This window comes from Amphibalanus amphitrite, unplaced genomic scaffold, assembly GCF_019059575.1.
Source record: "Amphibalanus amphitrite isolate SeventyFive unplaced genomic scaffold, NRLGWU_Aamphi_draft 000018F_arrow, whole genome shotgun sequence".
Classification (NCBI taxonomy): domain Eukaryota; kingdom Metazoa; phylum Arthropoda; class Thecostraca; order Balanomorpha; family Balanidae; genus Amphibalanus; species Amphibalanus amphitrite.
In genome coordinates this window covers 1,245,886-1,268,146 of record NW_024881514.1, presented here as the reverse complement: position 1 = coordinate 1,268,146, position 22,261 = coordinate 1,245,886, and the positions used below count along the sequence as shown (strand labels likewise).

Here is a 22,261-nt window from a genome sequence, read left to right as displayed (position 1 = left end):
AGCCAAGAATAAATAAAGCTCATTTTGATGGCAGTACAGCGTAAAACATGGAAACACTGGACGAAACGTCTCGCCAGTCGCACGTACTGTCGTATGTACAGTACCTAACATGCGAATTGATGCGGCATTCTGTGCTACTCGCGGCGTACATCTACCACTAACGGTGTTATGGCGGGAAGGGAAACCACCCTGTCTTTTTCATTTTTGCTTGCTGAGCTTTCACCTGACAATGACCTGACCAGTGAACTACTTACTACTTAGGCAAAATGTATGCATTAGGTTTATATATTCTTAAAAGCACGCAATTGCCGTTTCCCTCATCTTTCTACGGCTATCCATTCGGAGTCACAACAGCACACGAAACAAGTCACAATGGCACCCGACACAAGTCACAACGGCACCCGAAACAGGTCACAACGGCACCCGAAACAGGTCACAACGGCACCCGAAACAGCGACAACAAAGACGAGAGCGATACACCGGCGCGGCGGCGGCCCGGTCACTGGTCGGCGGCGGTCGGCGCTGGCTCGTTGCGGCAGATGATGGAGATCCGTCGGCTCCTCGGCACCAACTGGCCGGCGAAGCGCGACTCCGCTTCTGACAGCACTTCGTGCGTGTAGTCGTAGCGCGCCGTGTGCCGCATTATGTAGAGCGAGCGCCGCGGCAGCAGCGCGTCCAGGCGGCGCGTCGGCTCTGCGCAGCTCACCAGTCTCATTACGGCGTCCGACAGCAGGCTGACGCCCGCGATAACGCTGCCACAGAACCGGGTGCTGTCGACGTGCGGCTTGATGACGCCGTCGGCGGCCAGGTCCAGCACATGGACGTGCTTCAGCGGAGGTGTGCCAGGTGGCATCGCGAGGTGCCGCACCCGCTCCAGCACCCGCTCGTTCTGCGGACGCCAGTGGAGCCGCTCCGTCTCCCGAAATCCGTGAATCGCATCATCCCAATGATCGAATTCATATCTCATCCTTCGCAGATACGGACCGATTTCTGCCATGATGCCTTCTTCCTCGGCCTCAGAAATGAAGTTTCGGAACACAAGCATGTTGCTGAGCACAGCTGTTTTGCATTCATGTTCCCAATTTCCAGTTAATTTGATGCAGCTGTGGTCTGGTTCAAGTTGTTCTCCACCCACTTTGCTGTTCTCATGATCATTGAGCGATTGACTGCTTGTCTGCTTGTCTTTATTTCTCGTTGATGAACAAAAACATAGATTTTGAAGATATGTTTTACTCTTAATTCCAGCCAAACCAAAGCATTTAAAAACATTCAGCTCTTTTTGAAGAATCATTTCATGCTTCCTTGATTTGCTTCCTGGATTACATCCAAAATCTAAAAAAGGAGCAGTCCGTGAGGTTTTTACATTAATCCAGAAACGAAAGATGCTGATGCAAAGTATACCACCGGTTTCTCACACTGCATTACATTGGCTATCTGCCGAACGTTAGCCGGTGACATGACAGTTGAGCCTGAGAGGTGGGTGGGCGTCTATTATAGGTCAGTGAGCCCTTGAGCGAGCCGCGGCGACTCCACCCCTCCCCTCCATCCGAGCCCACCCCAAACAGGCCGAGGCCACAGATCACATGTGGTGAGGAGACCAAAGAAGTGTGAGCCGCCCATGCCGGTGGGCTATTCCTTATTGAAAACGGTCGAACAAGCAAGATAAGCTGAACAGACCGTGTGTGTGCTCTGTGTGCACGTGTGTTTGCGGGGGTGGGGATGAAGGGGAGGGAGCCGGAGGCTGGCGCTGGATATACTGGATTAGAGGCGGTGATTGGCGTTAAGTGATCAAACATGACTTCTTGCCCATTTGATTCAAAATCAACAATTGCTTAGCGTGCTGAAATCAGGGTACTATATACATAGCCTTATAATACATAGCCTCATAATATGTTGAGTCAGTGCCCATGAGTCATGATTGACATTGACCTCCTTTTTCTCGTATGACAGGGCAGAAGCCAGCGATATTCGAGGTCGAAATTATAATGTTGACACCTGATTGATAATGTGTGAATCATCTCCATCATTTCAGCGACAGCATTTAGCTAGCACTGCAGCGTGATATTCAACTACCTATAGCCTATAGACAATAGACATTCAACTACCGACGGTCTCAGAGGCACAACGATCTCGCTTCTCGTACCAAGGTCTCCTGTCATATCTAAAAATGACTTTAATGTTTGTGATGTTTTTAATTAACCTGCGCCCGGCTGGGGGTCCTGGATTTCCACGCCCTGATGGGGGAGGGGGGGGGGGGGTGGGGGGTGTTTGAACACCCCCCTTCTAACTCGGCTCCTGGGCCACGTAGCGATACGCGGGAGACGGCGTTCGAAAGAGCGTCAAAAATAATTAGGAAATCACTTATGTCAATTTTTTGGTCAGGTCAAAGGTCAGGTCACCAGAGGTCATTGAAGGCAAAATTTCGCCGATTTCCAGGTCGAATGTCGACAATTTCCAAGAAGCCAACGCATAACTCGGGAACTAATAGAGCTACAGCGCCGCGGAAAAGCGCATTCGATAGCCCTATTAACGCCCTTTCTGAGTAATTCCCTCAGATTTGACCTAACGTCAACGGTTTTACCTGCAGGGGGCAAAAACTGCAAAAATAGCCGATTTTTTCGGAAACAGTTTTTCTGCAATAACTTTCGACCCAAGCCTTGTACGAGCTTACTTTTACCGGCATCGTGTTCCTCTCGTCAAGACGCATCGAATGAACTATAATTTGACCTTGAAAGGTCAACTTGGAAATTTGACCTCAGGTCAAGGTCATGACCTGACCGGAAAGGGTCATATTGCATATCAGTCGATCCGTATCGTCGAGCTGAACACATCTAAGGCATTTTCATTGTTCTAGCATGCCTCTATCAAAAGTTATTTGCGAAAAACTGTTAGATACCATTCGTGACCTAAGATGACCTCAGGGCATAAATAGGGGTCACGGACACCATTTTCATGTTCAGTGTGTCTAAACCACTTGTAATTCAGTGTTTGGGAGTGTTTATAATGGGTTTGTTCCCGTCGCTCCTCTAACCTCCTCCAAGCTCCTCTAACCTCCTCTCGTTTCAAAAAATCGTTCCCGTCGCTCCTCCAAGCTCCTCCAAGCTCATCTTGATTTCACATCTCACCACCACTATTTGCCTCCTCCCTCATCCCAAACGAAAGTTGGTTTTTTGGAGGAGGCTCTTGCGTAGACATATTTGGCGCACGTAATACAAATGTGAATTGTTTATAAATGAGATTTGAGGGAAGTGGAAATGATTTTAGTGATTGATGACGATTGGATATCTTTAAAGGGACCCTCCCGGCTCCCACCTTCAAAAAAGTTGATGAATTGGCATGAAAGTGATGTCGCTCGGTTCAGAAAGAGCAAAAATGAATATCTACCAAATTTCATCGAAAAATATTCACCGGTTTTCAAGATATTAGACTTTTACTTTTGTTTACTTTTTGGGATCTCCGCTGTTCCTAGCGACTTTATTTGAAAGTGCGGCATTTGTTGCGCGCAAAGCAGCATATACCACCGCGTGCTGCCAAACGTTTTAGTAAAAGATTTAAAAATCGTTAGGTCTCCGCTGACGTCACAAATTCTAAGGGGGCATACCAATGCACTAGCCCCTTAGAATCCGAAAACTGCAAGTTTGAAATTCCATATCTCCGAATTAAAGCATTTTTCGATGTTGTGAATGCCCAAACCGGTATTTTCAGGCCATGGCCACCAATTTGGCTATCTCAACTCAAAACTAATGTTAAGGTGGGAGGGTCCCTTTAAATAGTAATGTTTGATATTGTTAGGAATATAGAAGGCGTCAGCGCCGAAGGCGCACGTGTTATTCATAATGTGTGTCGATTATTGTTATTGAGTCGACGATTGAAGTGAGTTATGTGTGTGAGTCAGTCAGGCGGTGCGCTTGACCACGAATGGTAAGCTGGAGTGTAGAATACAAGGACGTGTGCACGATTTCTAACACTGGCGCGGTCGCATGCTCACGTTCCTACGTGCCGCTAAATTAACGATATTTCTTTGCTTTAATTTTTCATAAAAGCATAACGATGCTAATTATCCGTTATCTTAAGCATATTTTAGAGCTTAATTTTGAGTCCTGAGCACATGAATAAATCGACCGACCGCGACGAGTCATGGTGACTTCCGACATCGGCTTCAGCGTTGATACGGCCGCAGCCCTCAAGTCTCTGGAACAACGCATGGACGATATCCAACAAACACTGCGGCAACTGTGCAGACACCTGTGCACCGACGGTTCGAGGCGGCAGTTCGCCGGGCCCGCTGGAGATGGTGGCACCGGCAGCAAAAGCACTACCTCTGCGCCAGAAAACGGACAGCCTCGGTGTTTCGTCTGTGGTGATCTGGGCCACATCCGACGTTTCTGCCCCAAACGGCGCGGCCACATCGAGAATCGGAAGTGTTTCGCATGTGGGAGAAAAGGACATCTGTTCCGAGAGTGTCCCCACACTGGTACCTCGCAGCGGCCCTTCTGTCTGCGCTGTAGACGTGATGGCCATTGGATGTCCGATTGCAGTCTGCACGGCCCGACCACGATGGGCGGTGTGCCCGCGTGCCCCGGTGCTGGACAGACCCCGAACCAGGGAAACTAAGGGCAGCTGGTATTAAGGGACAAATGCCAGCCATGCTTGTACCAGGGTCCCACATCGTAGCATCTGTTGTGGAAATAGAACTTGGAGGTAGGCGGGTGTGGGCCCTGGTGGACACCGGGACTGAGTTATCGATGGCAGGTGGCAACGGAGGCCCGCGGTCGTCGGGGGACGAGGTCTGTCACGATGAGCCCGCCGTTTTGGCCCCTGCTCTCGGCCACGGGTTCGGATCTGGGGCGGCGAGACGGCTGGAGGCCGAGAGTTCTCAGGTTTGTCGTCTTACCTCGGTGGTTTTGGCGTTTGTGGTGCATCTGCTGACTTCCGTGGTGTCCTTGTTTTCGTGGGTGTTTAGAGGACGGAAGTCAGCGCTCACCCCGGTTGGGTCAGCTCCCGGTCCGTCGGCGGGTAAGGTGACATGCCAGGGGTCTGACCCGGTGCAGGGCGGTGCGCCTACACCGGAGAGCACTGATAGGGTCGCTTCTTTTCTAGCTGGGAGTGGGGAGTCTGCCAACAGGGGAGGGACGGCTCTGATCGTGAGGAATGGCAGTGTGGGCGCGGAGAGCCGCGGCCGGCTCAGTGTGGTGGAGCCTGACCCGGTGAAGGGCGAGTCGCCCACGATCAGCCGTTTGGACAGCGATGCTCACCTTAGGGTTGGAGAACCCGTCACCAGTTCCCGAGCGGGGCCAAATCAGCTGCCTCCTGTGCTTCGGGCACGACGGAGACGACAGCGCCGCCGACGCCGTCGTCGTCCCCCTCGTGGTCTGAACGGTGATAGCGCTGAGGAAGTGTTGACCCACAACAATCTGAAGCCATACCGGGAGCCGAACGCGCCGGGGAACCAGTGACCACGGGCTCCGCGGTGAGGTACACCTTAACTCCGGGCCCGACCAGGTGCAAGGCGGAGCGCCTACACCAGAGGGCAGGAACGGGGTGTCTGACCCATTGGTAGAAGCATGGCTGGGCGGTGCACCTGGTCCAGCCCGTCACTCGCCACCGGGACCAGTGATGATGGTGCGTGCAAACTCAGTGGTGGTGGATTGCGAACTCTTGTAAAATGCGACGGCGCGTAGTGTGCTGCTACCTGTTGTGACCGGGTATGACCTCGCGGTCATGAGTACATGGTGAGCATGTGTTTCGGAGAGGGGAGGGGTGTTAGGAATATAGAAGGCGTCAGCGCCGAAGGCGCACGTGTTATTCATGATGTGTGTCGATTATTGTTATTGAGTCGACGATTGAAGTGAGTTATGTGTGTGAGTCAGTCAGGCGGTGCGCTTGACCACGAATGGTAAGCTGGAGTGTAGAATACAAGGACGTGTGCACGATTTCTAACAATATTAATCTAACGTTATTTCATTAGAAAGCGATTATTATCTCTTGATTTATGTTTGCGCGCCATAAATCGCCGACCGTTCCAGCCCGCAAACAGCTGATTTCCTCGCGAAAATGTTCCCGTGGCTCCTCTGAAACGGCTCTCCTCCAAGCTCATCCAACCTCATCCGAGATTTTTTGGGAGGAGCGACGGGAACAGACCCAATGTCTTTCGTCCAAAAGAGGCGCATTTCAATTTTCTCCCATTGACTTATAATGGGGAGGTCGCAAAATTGACCTGACCTTAGGTCATCGATATCAAAATTCTGAGATATACATTTTATACATGCTATTGCTCTTAGCATAGCAATCGCTGAAAGTTTCAAAGCGATCGGTCACTCGGTGTAGCTATGACAGACATTGAAACTTTTTATGAGGTGAGGTCACTTAAAGTGCCCTGGTGACCTGACCTTGAATGACCTTGGTCTGAAATTTTCACAACATGTGTAGAATTGATGTATGATAAGGTGTATCAAAAACGGCGGCGCTCCGATATTCGCGAAAAACCACAAGGGGGGTGTTCAAACACCCCCCCCCCCCCAGCAGGGCGCGGGTTAATAAACTTGGCATGTTTGGTACATTATTATTACATCTTTTGTCCGGAACCGTTCACCAACACATTTAACGAAAATGTAGGTATTCAATATTTTTTTCTGATTTGTTTATTCGAACCTGTCAAAAAGCACTCAGCCATATAAAATACATGCCATACATAGGAACACCAAAATAAAATCCAGATCAAATTTTATGAAGAAGCATAGGTACGTGGTGTATAAGTATAATGCAGACAACACAACAAAGCGAAGCACTTAAACTAGGTATTCGGAAGTGCGCTGAGACGATGATTAAAAGACGATACATGACGTAGCTACGATACGACATAAAAAACCTAACCGAAAAGAGTCAAATTAGCTCAACAAGCATGATGATGGCAAACCAGTAACAATAAGCAAGCAATTCAGGCATGGAGGCAAGCGCCAAGCCCATCAGTGAAATCTGGCAGTCAAGTAAGGCCATGGAGGATATGGAAAGCCAAATATTCTAGCAGAAAATGCATCCATCCTATCTTGTCAAAGATCAAGTTCACAAAGCTTGCTGTGAAGCAGCTTTAGTAAATCGTGTCTTCCAACTGCATATACATACACACTTAAAAAACCTTCCAGATAAAAAATATCCATGGAACAAAGGAGACACCTATATGCAACCTAAAAAGCAAGCAGCATCCATGCAATAAATTGGACATTTGGGACACTGTCACACCATTATCACACCAAAAAGTTGAATGCAGCCCGGCTAGCTACTACACTGAAGCAGTCAGTTGCTGGTTATCTGACTCACCCATGAGACCCACCACCACCACCCCAGGGAGAATGAAAACAGAATTGTTGAAACCATGTTCGATTGGTCCATCAGGCCCTGCACCAGCCAAGTCCACCATGGCTCCTGCCAAATTTGGAAACATTTTGGTTCATTGCAAAGGAAGTAGGTACCTTTGTGCTAGAGCAGTATATGCATCATTCACAAAAAGACAAATCAAATACATGACAATTACAATGCAAAGCACTTAGATGTGGTAAAAAAATTGTAGCCCAGGTCTGAAGAAAATGTCCAGGAAATCCAGGAAAATGATGTACCAGGATAACGATGCACCTAAATGGGTTGCTTGTCAGGAAATAGTTGTCAGGCATTCTGATGTAATTTTACATTGGCATGTACACCATAAGCGCATATTCCTCAAATCTGAGGTAAAATTGTAGATATTTTCACTTAATATGGTGCAGATTTCAGGAGCACTGACTTTGATAGTAAGTAGGCACCTAGTATTTTACATGCTAGTTACTAGTTAGTAAGTACACAAATTAGGCGGTGATGAACTTAAGTCATGAGGATCACCATGCACATTGCACAGTCACACAAAAAAAACATGACAGCACAGTTTTTGTATCACGGGACAACATCTCCATTTCCAGCCATCGAGCAGCTGCATCTATAAAAGCAATGCCCTAACTACAACTGATCTATCTGCCACCAGAAGAGATGGATCACACATAAGGAATCTAGTTCAATTTAAGTCTAAAATATTTTTTCAACATGGGCACTGTCAGTTAACTGATAGAACAGGTAGGCACAAATACGCAAAGGTTTTTGTCAAGTTTTTGTCACTGTATGATGAAATGTGGCATCCTTAAAAAAAAATTGGAAAAATTTACATCCCTTTCAATGCATTCTGCAGTGCAGAAACTGCTTTAAAAAAGGTATATAATCAAATGCCAGCATCTAGGAGGGATAGTAGAGATGCAGGGGACATGGCATGGGGCATTGCTCATCAACTCTGTTCGATATTGCCGCACTTCACAGTCCTGGAAGATTGCGAATAGTATCATCAGATGTGACTGTGAGATGAAGAAACATTGTCAGTGTCACCCATGAACTCGACTGGAGCAGGCACTACAGGTAACAGGCCATTGCCCGATCTCAAAACTTTTTCGAACATCTTAAGTCAAAGTGAGGTAATAGAACTGAGGGGACAGTTCCAAGTTTCCAACTCCAACAAATAAAGGGATATCTTTTTGATATCTTTTCAGTTGCAAAAATGTTGGTACAAACATGTGAATTACAGATCCAGTGTTGAGATAAGCGTCCCACGAATCGTGGGACGCTTATCTCAACATCAACATGATCGTGGGCCACGATCACGACACGGACACATCAACATTGACATGTAAGATATATTGCAACCTATTCTCAAAGTTAAGCTGTTAGAATTTGATTAGCAGTTACGAATAAATAAAATCCAGAAAGATATCAACCAATTAAACAAAGTAAAATGAAAATCACCCACGTTGAGGTGAAAACCACGGTATATAGAGAACTGTGAAAACTTTTTCCCAGTGGCGCGTTCCGTCCCGTGAGCCTTGGTCCCGTGCAAGGTGGCGTGTCATTACGCTGGTGTTCTGAAAAAGCCGTCAACAGAAATAGCCTGTGTGCAGGATTAACCTTTGTGAGGTATTCAGTGCTTTTACTGCGCCTTTTCTAGTTGAAAGTTTTTAGAATAATTAAATTTTGCATAAAAGTCATATAATTCTAATAAAATTGCAGTTATCAGCCAAAATATGGGCCAAAATGTGATCAAAATCAATACATGCTTCAGCAGTTGAATCTTGGTTGAACACTAATATTTGTCTCAGTCGCGCCAGAAATAATATTAATTGATTTAGTAGCTAGATCCCTATAGAGCGGCCACTTTTACGGTTTCTAAGTTTCTAAGCCACGAATAAGTTGACTTTTCTGATCGGCTCATGCTCGAGGGTACTCGAATTCGCCCTTTATCTTGAAAACAACTCTGCTGTAAATTTTAATTCGTTTTCATCCTATCCGAACCACCTTTGATTTAAAATGATGATATTCGCCAATGACCTAAAATGACTATCGCATTCGCATAAAACCTGAATATTGCGTCCTCGCATCACATCATCGTAACTACGTGCCACAAACTGTATTTTGATTAGGATCAGACATCAAACACTTTGTGGACAATGCGCAACAGTGCCGTCCTTCTTATTTCTATCCATTAATGTCTACACTCACGTATATGAATATGGCCCATTTACCGCTCAACACAAGATTCTTGTGGACATCATTTATTGAATAAACCTTTACACGTAAACACGTTATGTATCTACACACATTTCACGCACACACAGAACACTGGATGCGGGAGGAGGAGAATGGAAAGCACAGTCACGACGACCACTCGTTCCGTCTCACGTTCTAGCGTTACGTTCGTAAAAGGCCGTCATGAAAACAATGGCGCTCGCGCGTTCACATATTGTCGTTGGACGCATGGCGCGAGCGGCGGCGGCGGCTGCAGCCGAGTCGGCGCCGGGGCGCGCCCGGCTGGCCGTCCAACATCTCCCCCTGGCATCGGACGGGCGGGTGGCAGCGGGCGGGGCGGCGGCACAGCGCGGACCGGCGGCGCGCCTCGGCACGGCGGAGGCGGCGGTCGCGCCGCGCCGCGGCATAGTTCCCCTCCTCCGGGAGGCGGCGGACCCGGAGCCGCGTCAGGCCAGGTACCGGTACCTGTCCTTCTGGTCCGTGCGCTCCAGGTACTCCTTCTCTATGAGCATGTCGATCGACTTCTGCCGAACGCCGCGGGCGGAGGAGATCGGTCAGCGGGGAGGGATCGAGAGACAGACGAACGGAACCCACCGCCAAACTCACTGCCATACTCACTGCATAGACACTTTGACAGTCATATCAAGATCTTTAAAAAAAAATGATTCCAAAAAAATCGACAAATTAAATTGTCAGAACAAGGCATGCATAATTAACCGACAACTAATAAAACTTGCTTCTGGCCCACACAGTCAGCAGCAAGCATGCCTACATGCCATCCCCGCGGCACGCCCACCAAACGAGAACACAATACCCTCGGGGCAGAGCACTGACCTTGATGGCGGGCACGCGCGGCTTGAAGCGCGTGCTCAGCTGGTTGAGCACCTCGCCAACCAGCTGCTGGTGCTTCAGCTCCTTCCGCATCTTCATGATGCGGACGATGGCCGCCTGGATTAGGATCTTCCGGTCCTCCTCGATATTTTTGTGCGTGTTCTCCTGCAATGGAACGAAAATTCGTTAGAAGTGACACAGCAGCTTCATATCACGAATATTTAGTACGAACAAGTCGTTGTTTGTTTGTGTTAGTTTGTTGAGGGTAAGGGGCGCGCCGACTACGAGGCCATTTTGCGCCCATGTTCAATATATTCTGCAGTTCACTAGTCTAGCTCGCTAATTTCTACATCGCCAGATCGGACCGAGCCATCAGCGTCGACGGGACTCCCCGGTGGTCGGCACGCGTCCCGTACCTGTTCCACCCGCTGTTCCGACTTGAGCGGCACGTTGATGTTGACGCGCAGCTTCTTGTTGTTGTAGTTGAGGAAGAGGCTGACGACCGACGACTCGACCAGCTGGGCGTCCTCGCAGCTGAGCAGCTTCACCTTCAGCAGCACCGCGATATGCTGTCGGACCAGGAGCGGGTGGTGATGTCAGACATATCCCAGTATCAAACAGTCTCCCCCCTCCCCAGCCACGGCGATGTGCTGTCGGACCGGGGCGGGGGCGGGGCGTCAGACACATCCCAGTATCAAATAGTCTCCCACCTCCCCAGCCACGGCGATGTGCTGTCGGACCAGGAGCGGGGCGGGGACGTCAGACACGGGTGTCGCACAGAGCAAACCGACAGACGTCAGCCAAAATATCAACAGGTAGCTGAAGCTCCACCAATCGACAGCAGCAGGCCAGTCTTTGAGCTTAGTCTTTAAGCAAACATATTGCAATCCCAAGAAACGACGCATCCTGGTAGAAGAAGCCTCGTCGTAAGTCTAATAACCGCGGTAGGCAAATCGTAAGTCGTATATTATATAGTCTAGTCACCCAAGCGTTCATCGAAACAAACACAAGCGGTAGCTGAAGAAAGTGAAGAAACCCCCTGACTGATCGGTCCCGCTCATTCATTTGGTTGTCACCGTCTCACCTGCTTGAGCATGTCCATGGGGATGGAGGTGAAGTCGTGCAGCTGCTGTAGCGTCCACGAGGTCTCCGTGTTGAACTGCAGCAGCACAGCCATCTGGAACGTCGACGCCTGCAGAGTGTACCTGCGGACAGCGGACGGAGTTGGGTCAGACACGGCAGGAGACTCAGCGGGCGGGCGGGGGTCACACACTGCGAGACAGCGGTCGGACGGAGTGTCAGACACTGTAACAGCTGATACAGAGGTAGGTAACAGAGGGTCAGACACTGCAGGAAGTCCAAGTTACTGGAAGGGGAGTTATCAGGTAGGGCAACTGATATCACAATGGGTCAGATACTGTATGTTGTGCCCATGGAACGAGGACATATCAATATCATCCCAGCTAAAGCAGCCTGCGCTGAACCTCACCTGTTCCTGAAGCAGTTTGTCACCAGCTCTCCCTTGGACAGGTGGTAGAGCCAGTTGAGCTTCCGGCCGCTGTGCTGTGCCTTGTAGAAGTCAGTGAAGCGGGTGATACTCCTCTCCAGCTGAAACGGGTCAGAGCAGCGTCAGTTAACTAAACTGGGTCAGACTTGGAAACTCCGAAACAGTAGAAAGTACGCGTTTATCGGCTGATGAAGGTAGGCTGCATGGCTGAACGCAGACTAAACGGACGTGTGTTTGTAACACAGAACACGCATTCTATTCGATGTCACACTAAGCGAGTCCAATCAGTCACATGACAGTCTCTTGAACACCAGACCATCGCAATAGGTCAGAATACCAGACCCGAATACTCCACCGATACCGTCACTCACCGCTGGCCACCCCTCCACTGAACGTCACTGTCCAACGACTCACCTGCTGTGGCAGCAGGAAGGTGGCTGACTGGTTGAACGGCCACGAGCCCGACGAGCACACCTGGATGCTGAAGTCCAGGTCCAGGCCGTGCGCGCCATCCGCAGAGTTCAGCCGACGACGGAACTCCTCGTTCAAACCCTTCGAGATGCCCACGTCCTGTGACCGAACGACGGAGTGTTTAGTCAACCGCGGGACTCGCAGCAGCTGGGGTTAACAAAACACGAGTGACAAAAAATCGAGGTCTAGGTAGAACTCCTATTATCCAGCTGACATAACCGACAATTGTCTGGAGTGAACCAGTAAAATAAACGATATATCATTCTTCATGCTAGATTTTGCTACATCCACAGCCCCTCCCACCTCCCTCCTCATCAGTCATGACCGACACTTGACAGTAATAAAAAAACGATCACTCGGGCACACAGAAGTCATCCCCCTTCGCCTCCTCCAGTCATTCCGTGTACCCAGCAGTGCATTGCCCTGACCTGGAACATGCGCTGCAGCTTGCTCGTGTACTCGTATCCGCAGGCCTGCTTCAGTTTGGAGATCATCGAGGCCTCGGCGTCGTCACTGGCCGATATCTGGTGCACCAGCCGCTTGGCCAGCATCTTGCTGTAGAACGTTTGAAAGACATCCTTGTCCTCAATGTACTTGAAGACGATCATCTGTGGCCGCGATGGTAAGGGGGGGTAAATGTCCGAGCCTCGCAGGAATTGAACTGCATGCTCTATCTTATGATGTTTAGTTTGTTGTTGACAACAATAATGTGCCCTTACTACCCAGAGCATAACGGTAACCAGCCTTCATACATTGGGTGTAACAACGCAATGGTCATGAGCTGCTATGACGTGAAATAATTCCAGGAAAAGCGACAAATACGTCACGGTCAAGTACAGAAACCCATGCCGGTTACATCTACTCGTGATTCAGCTCTTAACCTAGAACTAAAGCCTCGGTACACAACAGCCCTCCCAGGATTATCCGTTGTTTGCCGGGTACACAAGGCACTGGTTGTCGAAAGTGACTGTTTAAAACCGCATCACGTTGTGTCAGCAGGGCGCTGCCGCCCGTGCTCCACACAGTCACGCTCCCGGCCCAGTCGGTACTGACCACTTGGTTGAGTATATCCTCTAGCTCGTTCTCCTCGGGGTTTTTGCTACTCTTCCTCAGCAGCAGATCACAGTATCTGGGGAAGGGGGAGACGATGAGTTAAAATTGCGTTCCTACAACATTGTATGTCACGAAGATAAATTATATAACCGGAGATAGTTACATAACCGGAGACCATTACAGAACCAGTTCCTTATTGTTAAATGCAGGCAGCATTACGCAATGGCAAGGAAGGAGGATAGCGTTGCAAGTTGCAACACAAGTATGTTTGGAGCAAAGTCTCACAATATCTTTATTCGCCCCTTTTTTGCCGTGCTCATTGTGCTGTGCAGCGCAGTGCCATGTATTGAGCAGTACGTCACGCGCCGGCGGCGGTCACGACTGGCGCCTCTCCCGACCGGTCCGGGCCTCGCTCGTGATCGAGTCCCGCCGCAATGACGAGTGGACAACTCACGACCCACACGCCCGCCGGGCGCTGCCCCGTGGTCAGAGTAGACGTCGCCCCGCCGCGGACAGGCGGCGGAATTGGACCCGGTCTGGGCTGACACGCCGGCTGACCGTGGCGGTCATAGGCCACACCGAGGGCGGGCTGTACTTTGGCCAGCAAATAGTTCACAAAACAAGAGATAAGAAGAAAACAAAATACAACAAGTCGAGTCGAAGGTAAGGAAATGCTGATTGCGCTTCGCGGCACGGGCAAACAAAAACACAGTCTCACCGTAATTCGCATACCGATGAAGTACGGTGGCCGCCTAAAATAAGAAAATACTTGAGCTCTGGATTCGTCTTTTAGCAGGAAGAGGGCTGATTATTGCAGTAACAGCTCTGTTTTCCGACCTCAGCAAGCGAAAAGAAATGTTAGCAAGGTAGCCAAAATATCATTCTACCAGACATACTTCAGACACCGATACCCGACGTATTCTCATCCACCAAACTCGTTCGGTGAGCGACTTGCCTGGCGAGGAGCTCGGGGCTCTTGGACGACTTGGCGTCCTTTGTGATGGGGTTGTTGTTGATGAACTTGCCGCAGGCCTTGTCCAGCGCCGCGATGAAGCCGGCCTCGCCCTTGAACGCGCCGTTCACCATGTCGTTGTACTTGCGCTGCACGTTCAGGATAGTCTGCACGTACTCCTTGGGGTCCTGTCAGAGGCCAGAAGAAGGGTGAAATGCGCGTCGTATAGGAGGCCGCCATTTTGCTATTCAGAGAATAAATGGCATTTGAGCCTGTAAAGATTGAGCCGTGAAAATATTTAACAGAGTAGGCACAATGCAGCAGAAATAGAGCTACCTACCTACCACCTACCCCATCAACCTACCACAAATAGCGTACTCGATAGCGAAATACGTCAGGGATAATATCCACCCGTTCATGATATCGTAAAAATCGATATCGGGCCAAACTCTAAAATCACGTTCCATTCCAACACCATTACCAATGGTACATTTTAGAAAGAAAAGCTAAAGCTGCCACAGCCCATCACATCATTCCCCGCTCTATCGCCTAGTACCGTCAACCACCCGAGCCACTGCCAGCCACTGTCCCCGGACAGTGACCCGCTCCCCCGGACACTCACGTTAGCTGCCTCGTCGCCGATCTTCTCGATGGCCTGGATGCCCTGGCTAACGATGTGGTTCTGCAGCAGGGAGCGCATCTCGTTCAGGCCGTCAGCTATCCTGTGGAACCGAACACCGGCGTCAGCGCTGCGGCAGCTTCAGTAGGAAGCCGAGCTGCATCATGGACACATTGCAAAAAGTAAAGAAGTTATTCACGTCTGAGTAAAAAAAAGAAGAAGATATATCAAAGGTCGGTCGAGATACACCAACGACACGAGCCAGCGCACATATGACGTGCCAGACAGGACAACTATTTCTGGACTGGTACCGGGGTAGGACGCAGTCAGGAGTGGTACGTCCGTCGGAGTACCATACCAGGCCGACGCCCTCCCGACGACCGACGTACCGCGACACGAGTCCGAACATCCGCTCCAGGTCCTCGTTCTTGTCGTCGTTCAGCAGGTTCTGGAACTCGGTGTGCAGCGTCTCGAGCCGGCGCTGGATCAGCACGCGCTCACACGTCTTGGCCAGCTTGTCGTGCGTGCTCTCGTGGAGGTAGAGCTGGACGCGCCGCTGCTCCTCCTGTAGCCGCGTCTCCGCCTGAGGCGATCACGGACACCACGGTCAGACACGGGCGGGATGGTCAAGGCGAACTCATGGTGCGTCGGTGAGACATACCCTTAGTTTTCAAGAATCACAATGACGTGCGCCAAGCGATCACTTTGCTCTAACCGCACACACACACACACATTACTCCCCACATTGAGCACGCCATTCGGTCACTGTGGGGAGGAATCCGTCACTGCGCCAGCCCCAAAGCTGGTAACTGCCCCACGTATCTCTCACCTTTCGCAGGTACTCTGTGATGGGGTTCTGACTGATGAACTCGGTGCTCTCACGGATGTAGTAGCGCTCAGTATCTTCCAGGAACTGCTTCTCGAACGAGTCGCAGTACACGGTGAGGTTGACGCCCTTGGACGCCGAGTCCTCCTCTTTGAGACCTGGGAAAGGATGACGGAAAATCAGACATGTGGTGGAAGTGAAAAGGTTCAAGTGGAGTTATCATCAGCTGTATCTAAGAAAGGACACTGCCTAATCAAATATAGCAATGTGATGCAACGTAGATTTGCCATAATAAGCCTCGGGGAAGAACCTTCAAAGCCGATAACGATCAACTGTAACTTAATCCTTTTCCTGTCTTCCATACACAGAGCAGGTAGCCGCCACTAAATATCACATAACGGTCACGGACGCTGCGCATTATACTACGCGGCGCGATCGATATAATACATTCGATGCGTACCGAGCTCGACATAGCTGTTGATGACGCCGCTGACGAGCCGCGTGTTGATGGTCTCGCCGTTCCGCTCCCGTTGGATCAGCTTCAGCACGGCGCTGGTCACCTGTGAACGGGAACAGACACCACAGGGCGATCATAGGGGTAAGTCAGTGCAACTCCCGCTGGATCAGCTTCAGCACGGCGCTGGTCACCTGTGGACGGGGAACAGACATAAGACAGTCAGAGGAGCCCGGTCAGCCGAACGAGCTGACAGTATAAACCTATGGTAATATTTGGCAAAATTGAGCGCAAATGTAAACTGCACCACGACGGTACATCAGGCACAAATAGTTAAGGAATCTCCTTCAGAAGCCGTTGTACTTTCTCAAAATATTCTCTACATCTGGTATGCATGCATGGGTTTTGGCATCAGAAGTTCACCAAAACGTGCTCTATATAAAACGACGTCAAATAATTAGCTATGTATCATTTACGCAACAAAAGCAAAAACGGTTAAAAATATAGCACCACACAGACATGCAGCTTTCATTTCAAAACATTCCCACGCCCACAGCTACAATAACAACCCCGCCCCCGGCAGTGTCTCTAGCTGACGTAACCGCCAATCAGCTGTTGTAGGGGCGGGGGGGGGTCCTCTGACTGCGGCGCAGATGAGACGTCACTACACGGCCCGGCTCGGCCCGGCCCGGCCGCTGAATCAGCGCCGCTGGCACCGGTACAAAGGACAGGTAGCCCGGCGGGCGGCACAGCTGGGCCACCATAGCAAACCGCACGGAAAGGCGCGGGGGAGGGGGCCGCATGGACACTGATTGATTTAGCGACCCACTTTTCAGACCAACGTACTCTCATGACTAGCACCGGTCCTACCAGCAATCCTACTGTAACAGTCCTATCAGTCCTGCTTACACCCCGTACACTCACGCACATAACCGCTTGTCGAACTCCCGCCGCTTCGGTCATCCCCGTCCAGTCCCTCTCCATCCGGTCCGTCCACGCACCTGTTTGTTGAGCGGCTTGAAGAGGTGCTCCCGCCACGTGTCCAGCGCCAGCTGGTAGATCTCGTAGATGTCCTTGCGGCCCTCCTCGAGCTCGCGGCGCACCCAGTGCCGGTTGATGTAGGAGCACACGCCGTTCAGCACGTTCGAGCTGAACTGGTACTCCTCCCAGTTGCGCGTGTAGAACTGCAGCACCGGCTCGTCCATCAGCTCCTTGCCGTCCTGCCAAGGCGAATGTGGAACCTCAACCTCCGAAATATAACCGCGAGCCGGTCCGTGATCAAACGTCATCGACAACAACAAAGAGCCTCTGGTGCCAATTGATAATGTCACGCATTGTTTACATCAGAGGTCATCCACACCTGACCAAGGCCTTCAGGGGGTCAATCAGCCCTGACACAAACGACAACCCCTCTACCGCTCCTACAAAATACCGGTGTTCAGCATTTGCGTTTAACACATTTTTAAAGGTCAATAGACATGCACCTTTTCGTCGCCGTTGTACAATGCGTAGCGGCGTAAAATGCGTTAATTGATAAAGGGATTCGCACATACCCGTGATTTATAGCGTCTCGCCACTTAAAGCGACAATACGAGGGGAGGGGAGGTAGATATCGTGAGACAGCCTTCACTCCCCTGAGCCCCCTAACTTAGAAAGGGAAGTCAATCAAAAAAAGATTTAAACATAATGCAACCGATATCTTAACAAAACGAAACATAACCGCATGACTGAATCGAACTGCAGTAGGTAACGTAATTAGTTTGGGCCCGGGCCGTTATATAATAGATTAGGTCACTGGAAAGTGAAAAACTAGTGTGAATATGTCGACTCCACCGGACCGAGAAGAAACACGTCCGTCACGGCGTCACAATAGCGGCCCGCCACCACCCGTCACTAGAAGCCGTGCTGTCACGACAGACGACATACGGTGACTGTCCGTCTCTCCTCTCTACCCCTCCCAAGGCGTTCCCGATTAGAATTCGGTCGGCCGGATCGGCCACCCCGACTCCCGTTGCCCGGATCGGGAAAATCGACACAATCAGACGGAAACACATCGTCACGACTGGGAAACGGTGCAGAACATACGCTGCCGACCGCCGCACCGTCTCGGCGCCGTTTGCGTAATGGATGATGGATGATGGATGATTGCTGAAAGGTAACTGCACGTAACATGCAGTACCACCACCAACTACCGCACCATATCTAGAGCGAGAATTTAAATAATAATAATAATAACGCACTTTCAACCATTATCGTGAAGCGCTTCCCAAAGGCTCACTACCACAGACAACGACGCTCCATCCTCACCTTTAGTAGCTGCATCAGGTACGTTTTGAAAAAGTCGCGCAGCCGTTTGTAGAGCTCATTGCCGACGATCTGCGCGCCGCTGTTACACGCATTGCCCTTCTTGGTCTTGCCCGACGAGGCGCGCGAGTTGGGCTGCTGCTGCTGCGTCACGCTGGTGCAGTAGTTGTAGACGAGTGTGTAGAGCTGCACATAGCGCCGCTTGCTCATCGAGCGGCAGCTGTAGACGTGCTCGATGCCGCGCCGCAGGTCGCCCCATATCTCGTCCAGCTCTGTCTGCCGCGTCTGGTGTGATCCTTGGCCCAGATGGCGAGACATCGGGATCATATCTGCGCCGCGGACGGTGACGCGATGGTCAAACTACACTGGAATTATTAGGCTGGTGGCAGCCTTGACAATAACAGAGCATGTGGAGAAGTGTTATACTGGCATGTTTGCAATATTTGTATATGAATTTCATACGCACTTGGGAAGGTTTCTTGTTCACATCATAACAGTTAAACAAAAACGTGAGAAAACCTTTAAAGGCTTGATTTGCCAATGTTCCAAAAATATTCCAATGCCTTTCACATTCAAAAGATGCATACAATGCAATTAATTCCTGACAACCACTCATAAACCATTTATAGCACTTTTATTTCTATGAAACTGCTGCAATACACTAGCTAGCTAGGTACCTTATAAAACCTATCTATTTTTATTTGAGGGGATTAATTAGGTGTGCAAATATAGTATTCCAGATTCTCCCTCTGCTTGGAAGATTAATGTTGCTCATCATTGTTAAACCATGGAACTGGCGAAAATGAAAAAAATGACGCATTAAAACCATCTATAAAAATCACTTGTATTTAATAGTTAAGCAAACTTACCAGCTAGAAAACAAATCTATCAAATCTTGTCAGCCAAATGCTAGTCATGCCTAGCATGAGGCTGAATACAGAACAGAGTACAGGGCCTCATGCACCTTGTAGGCAGACTGAATAAGTAAAAATGTTAACCCTCGCCGGCCGAGGGGGGGGGGCGGGTGCCGCCCCCCCCCCATAGGTTTTTTTCGCGATAGCTCCGAACACGCTGGCGATAGAGAGCTGAAACTTGGCATACCTGACCTTTGATCCAAGCCGCATCTTTTGACATCAACCGCATTTTTGGGTCAGGTCAGGTCACTGACCTATGACGTCATAAGTGAACCTCTGCACGGTCTTCAGATGTCGCAACTTCGCAACGCTCTCACTGCCAGAGGAGATGTCACAGGGAAATGAAACTTGCAGGATCTAGTATCCATTATGAGTCCCACAACTTGTATATCTCGGATTTTTCCTAAAGGTCATATGAGGTCAGGTCATTTTCGTGACCTCACCATTATAAGTCAATGGGGAAAAATGAAAACTGCTATTCTGGCGCCGGGAGCGATCTCCAACTATCTCAAGCACACAGAATCGTGATTTTATGCACTCCTTGCAAGGTTAGATGCGTCACTTTTTCAATGCTGACCTTGCGTGACGTCATTTATGACGTCATCAAGGTCGTATTAGTTTTTCGTCAATAACTCTTGATCAAATTGAGCTAGCGAGTCGGGAAAGCCACCAATGGACTCAGGAAGACCTGCCGAATCGAATGATATGCGAAATGACCTCTTTCGACCAACTTCGTGACCTGGGGGTGCTGACCTGACCTTGACCTGAGGTCAACACCCCAAGTTGACCTGACCCGGACAAAAAGTATATCATTCGACGCGCCTGAGCGAGACGAACACGATGCTGCCAAAATCGGCGCTCTGCGGCCGTTTTTTGCGAAGTTATTCACCAAAAACTGAACCGTACCTTGGGGCACTTGACCTGACCTCAGAGGTCACCGGTTGACCTAGGACCTTAAAATCGGGTACCAATCTCTGCGTCTCGTAACGGCGCACACGCTCGTTTTTTCCGCGACGCGCTAGCTCCACCAGGGGCGAAACGGCGAGGGGGGGTCGTACCCGCCCCCCCCTCTCGGCCGGCGCGTATGTAGAAAACCAATAGGTCCGGCGAGGGTTAAGATGAATAAGTGCACATTATTCACCAGTGGAGATTTTCCACTGGTGAATAATGTGTACCTATTGATCTACTGAAAAATATGCTCTATTGAAAAAAATACTTGCTCTCCACTGGAGAGCAAGTTCCATGACATGTGTTTGTTCAAGAGCACTAAATCTAGGTACCTATATAAAGTAAAGAAATTTGAAATGGCATGAATATGCTGACAAAAGGTAAAGTATCTGCAAGCCTATGTATCAAGCTTTCAGTGTTCAAATAACAGTAAACCTTAGATCAATATAACAATGTTATTAGGAAAGGATTAGGTCTCAAAATATTCAGCAATAGTCTACAGATACCTACAGCATAAGTATCATTGAATAAGGGCAAAGTAAAATGCATTTGCAATTTTCACTGACTAGACCTTCCTCAAAAAAAAACCTAAAATTTTAAAAAATATATGCACCCATGATAAGTATCATATATCATATATCTGGAAAAACATCCAATATTCATCAGTCTTCGATCAATAGAAGCAGAGCTAGTTTAAAGTAATGATCCAGTCCAATAGGCCTGCCACTTGGCCTTGAAATTCCATGTACTTCTAAGGTAAGGTAAGGTATATTTAAAAAAAGCCAACAACAGTATCAGCCATGACGCATAGGCATCATCGTAGTATGTCGTCAAAACCCGCTTTTCCACAAAGTGATACCTAAGCAATGAAGTTTTCCTGCTTGCATTTTGCATGCAAATATAAAAAGAAATTGATATTTCATAAAACATCGTTGTTCCATGTTGTATCGCGAAACAAATGAACACAAAACTCGAAAATATCAAAGAAAATCGCACTTATACCAATGCGACGCATCGACAGACACACTTCGCTGATCAACCCGAGGGGTGTTCACGGGCACCGCACACTGCTGCGTGCGGTGTGTGCGGTGCGTCCAGCAGGCGTGGGGGTAGGGGATGGGTAGGCGGCTCTGACGTCACGGCTGCGTGCGGTGGACGGTCCGCTGTGGCCAGTCCCGACCGGCCACAGCGATCGCTGTGTGCGGTGACGGAAGGCTGACGTAGGGACGCAGTGGGCGGAGCTTGGAGGCTGTGTGCGGTCCGACCGCACACAGGAGGGCTGTTCACGGGCCCTGTGTGCGGTCGGACCGCACACAGCCTCGAAGCTCCGCCCACTTCGTCCCTACGTCAGCCTTCCGTCACCGCACACAGCGATCGCTGTGGCCGGTCGGGACTGGCCACAGCGGACCGTCCACCGCACGCAGCCGTGACGTCAGAACCGCCTACCCATCCCCTACCCCCACGCCTGCTGGACGCACCGCACACACCGCACGCAGCAGTGTGCGGTGCCCGTGAACACCCCTAGGGCCCGTGAACAGCCCTCCGTATAATGTGGCGGAAGTAAGCTGCATCAAAAGAACTTACCTCAAAGAGACTACAAAATGTTGTTTTTGTTTGGTGGATTACACATTAATTACAAATGTTAAGGAAAACCTCGATATCACAATTCATTGACAAAGAACGTCCACAAAAGAAATCTCACTCGCTTTCTCAACAAAAACTTGCAGCCTCACACTACGCGAATTTGGTAGCACTATCGCCAGGCTGTCTAAAATAAAACTCTACGCT

At 49.8% G+C, this 22,261-nt stretch overlaps 2 protein-coding genes across 2 annotated transcripts; both read right to left on the bottom strand.

The window, feature by feature from the left end:
- Nucleotides 1–271: 271 nt before the first annotated feature.
- Nucleotides 272–8,829, bottom strand: LOC122388740 (alpha-ketoglutarate-dependent dioxygenase alkB homolog 7, mitochondrial-like). The gene is made up of 2 exons (XM_043380121.1): nt 8,822–8,829; nt 272–1,332 (listed from the first exon to the last, which is right to left on the bottom strand). The coding sequence occupies exon 2, from the start codon at nt 1,289–1,291 to the stop codon at nt 500–502; it is 792 nt and encodes a 263-aa protein (XP_043236056.1). The 5' UTR covers nt 1,292–1,332; nt 8,822–8,829; the 3' UTR covers nt 272–499.
- A 775-nt stretch (nt 8,830–9,604) lies between these two features.
- Nucleotides 9,605–22,243, bottom strand: LOC122388733 (cullin-1-like). The gene is made up of 16 exons (XM_043380113.1): nt 22,058–22,243; nt 18,615–18,940; nt 17,309–17,527; nt 16,314–16,413; nt 15,857–16,011; nt 15,417–15,610; nt 15,031–15,130; nt 14,412–14,596; nt 13,457–13,532; nt 12,832–13,011; nt 12,347–12,502; nt 11,915–12,033; nt 11,510–11,630; nt 10,842–10,994; nt 10,429–10,590; nt 9,605–10,118 (listed from the first exon to the last, which is right to left on the bottom strand). Exons 2-16 carry the CDS (start codon nt 18,936–18,938, stop codon nt 10,041–10,043), a joined length of 2,322 nt encoding a protein of 773 aa, XP_043236048.1. The 5' UTR covers nt 18,939–18,940; nt 22,058–22,243; the 3' UTR covers nt 9,605–10,040.
- Nucleotides 22,244–22,261: the final 18 nt, after the last annotated feature.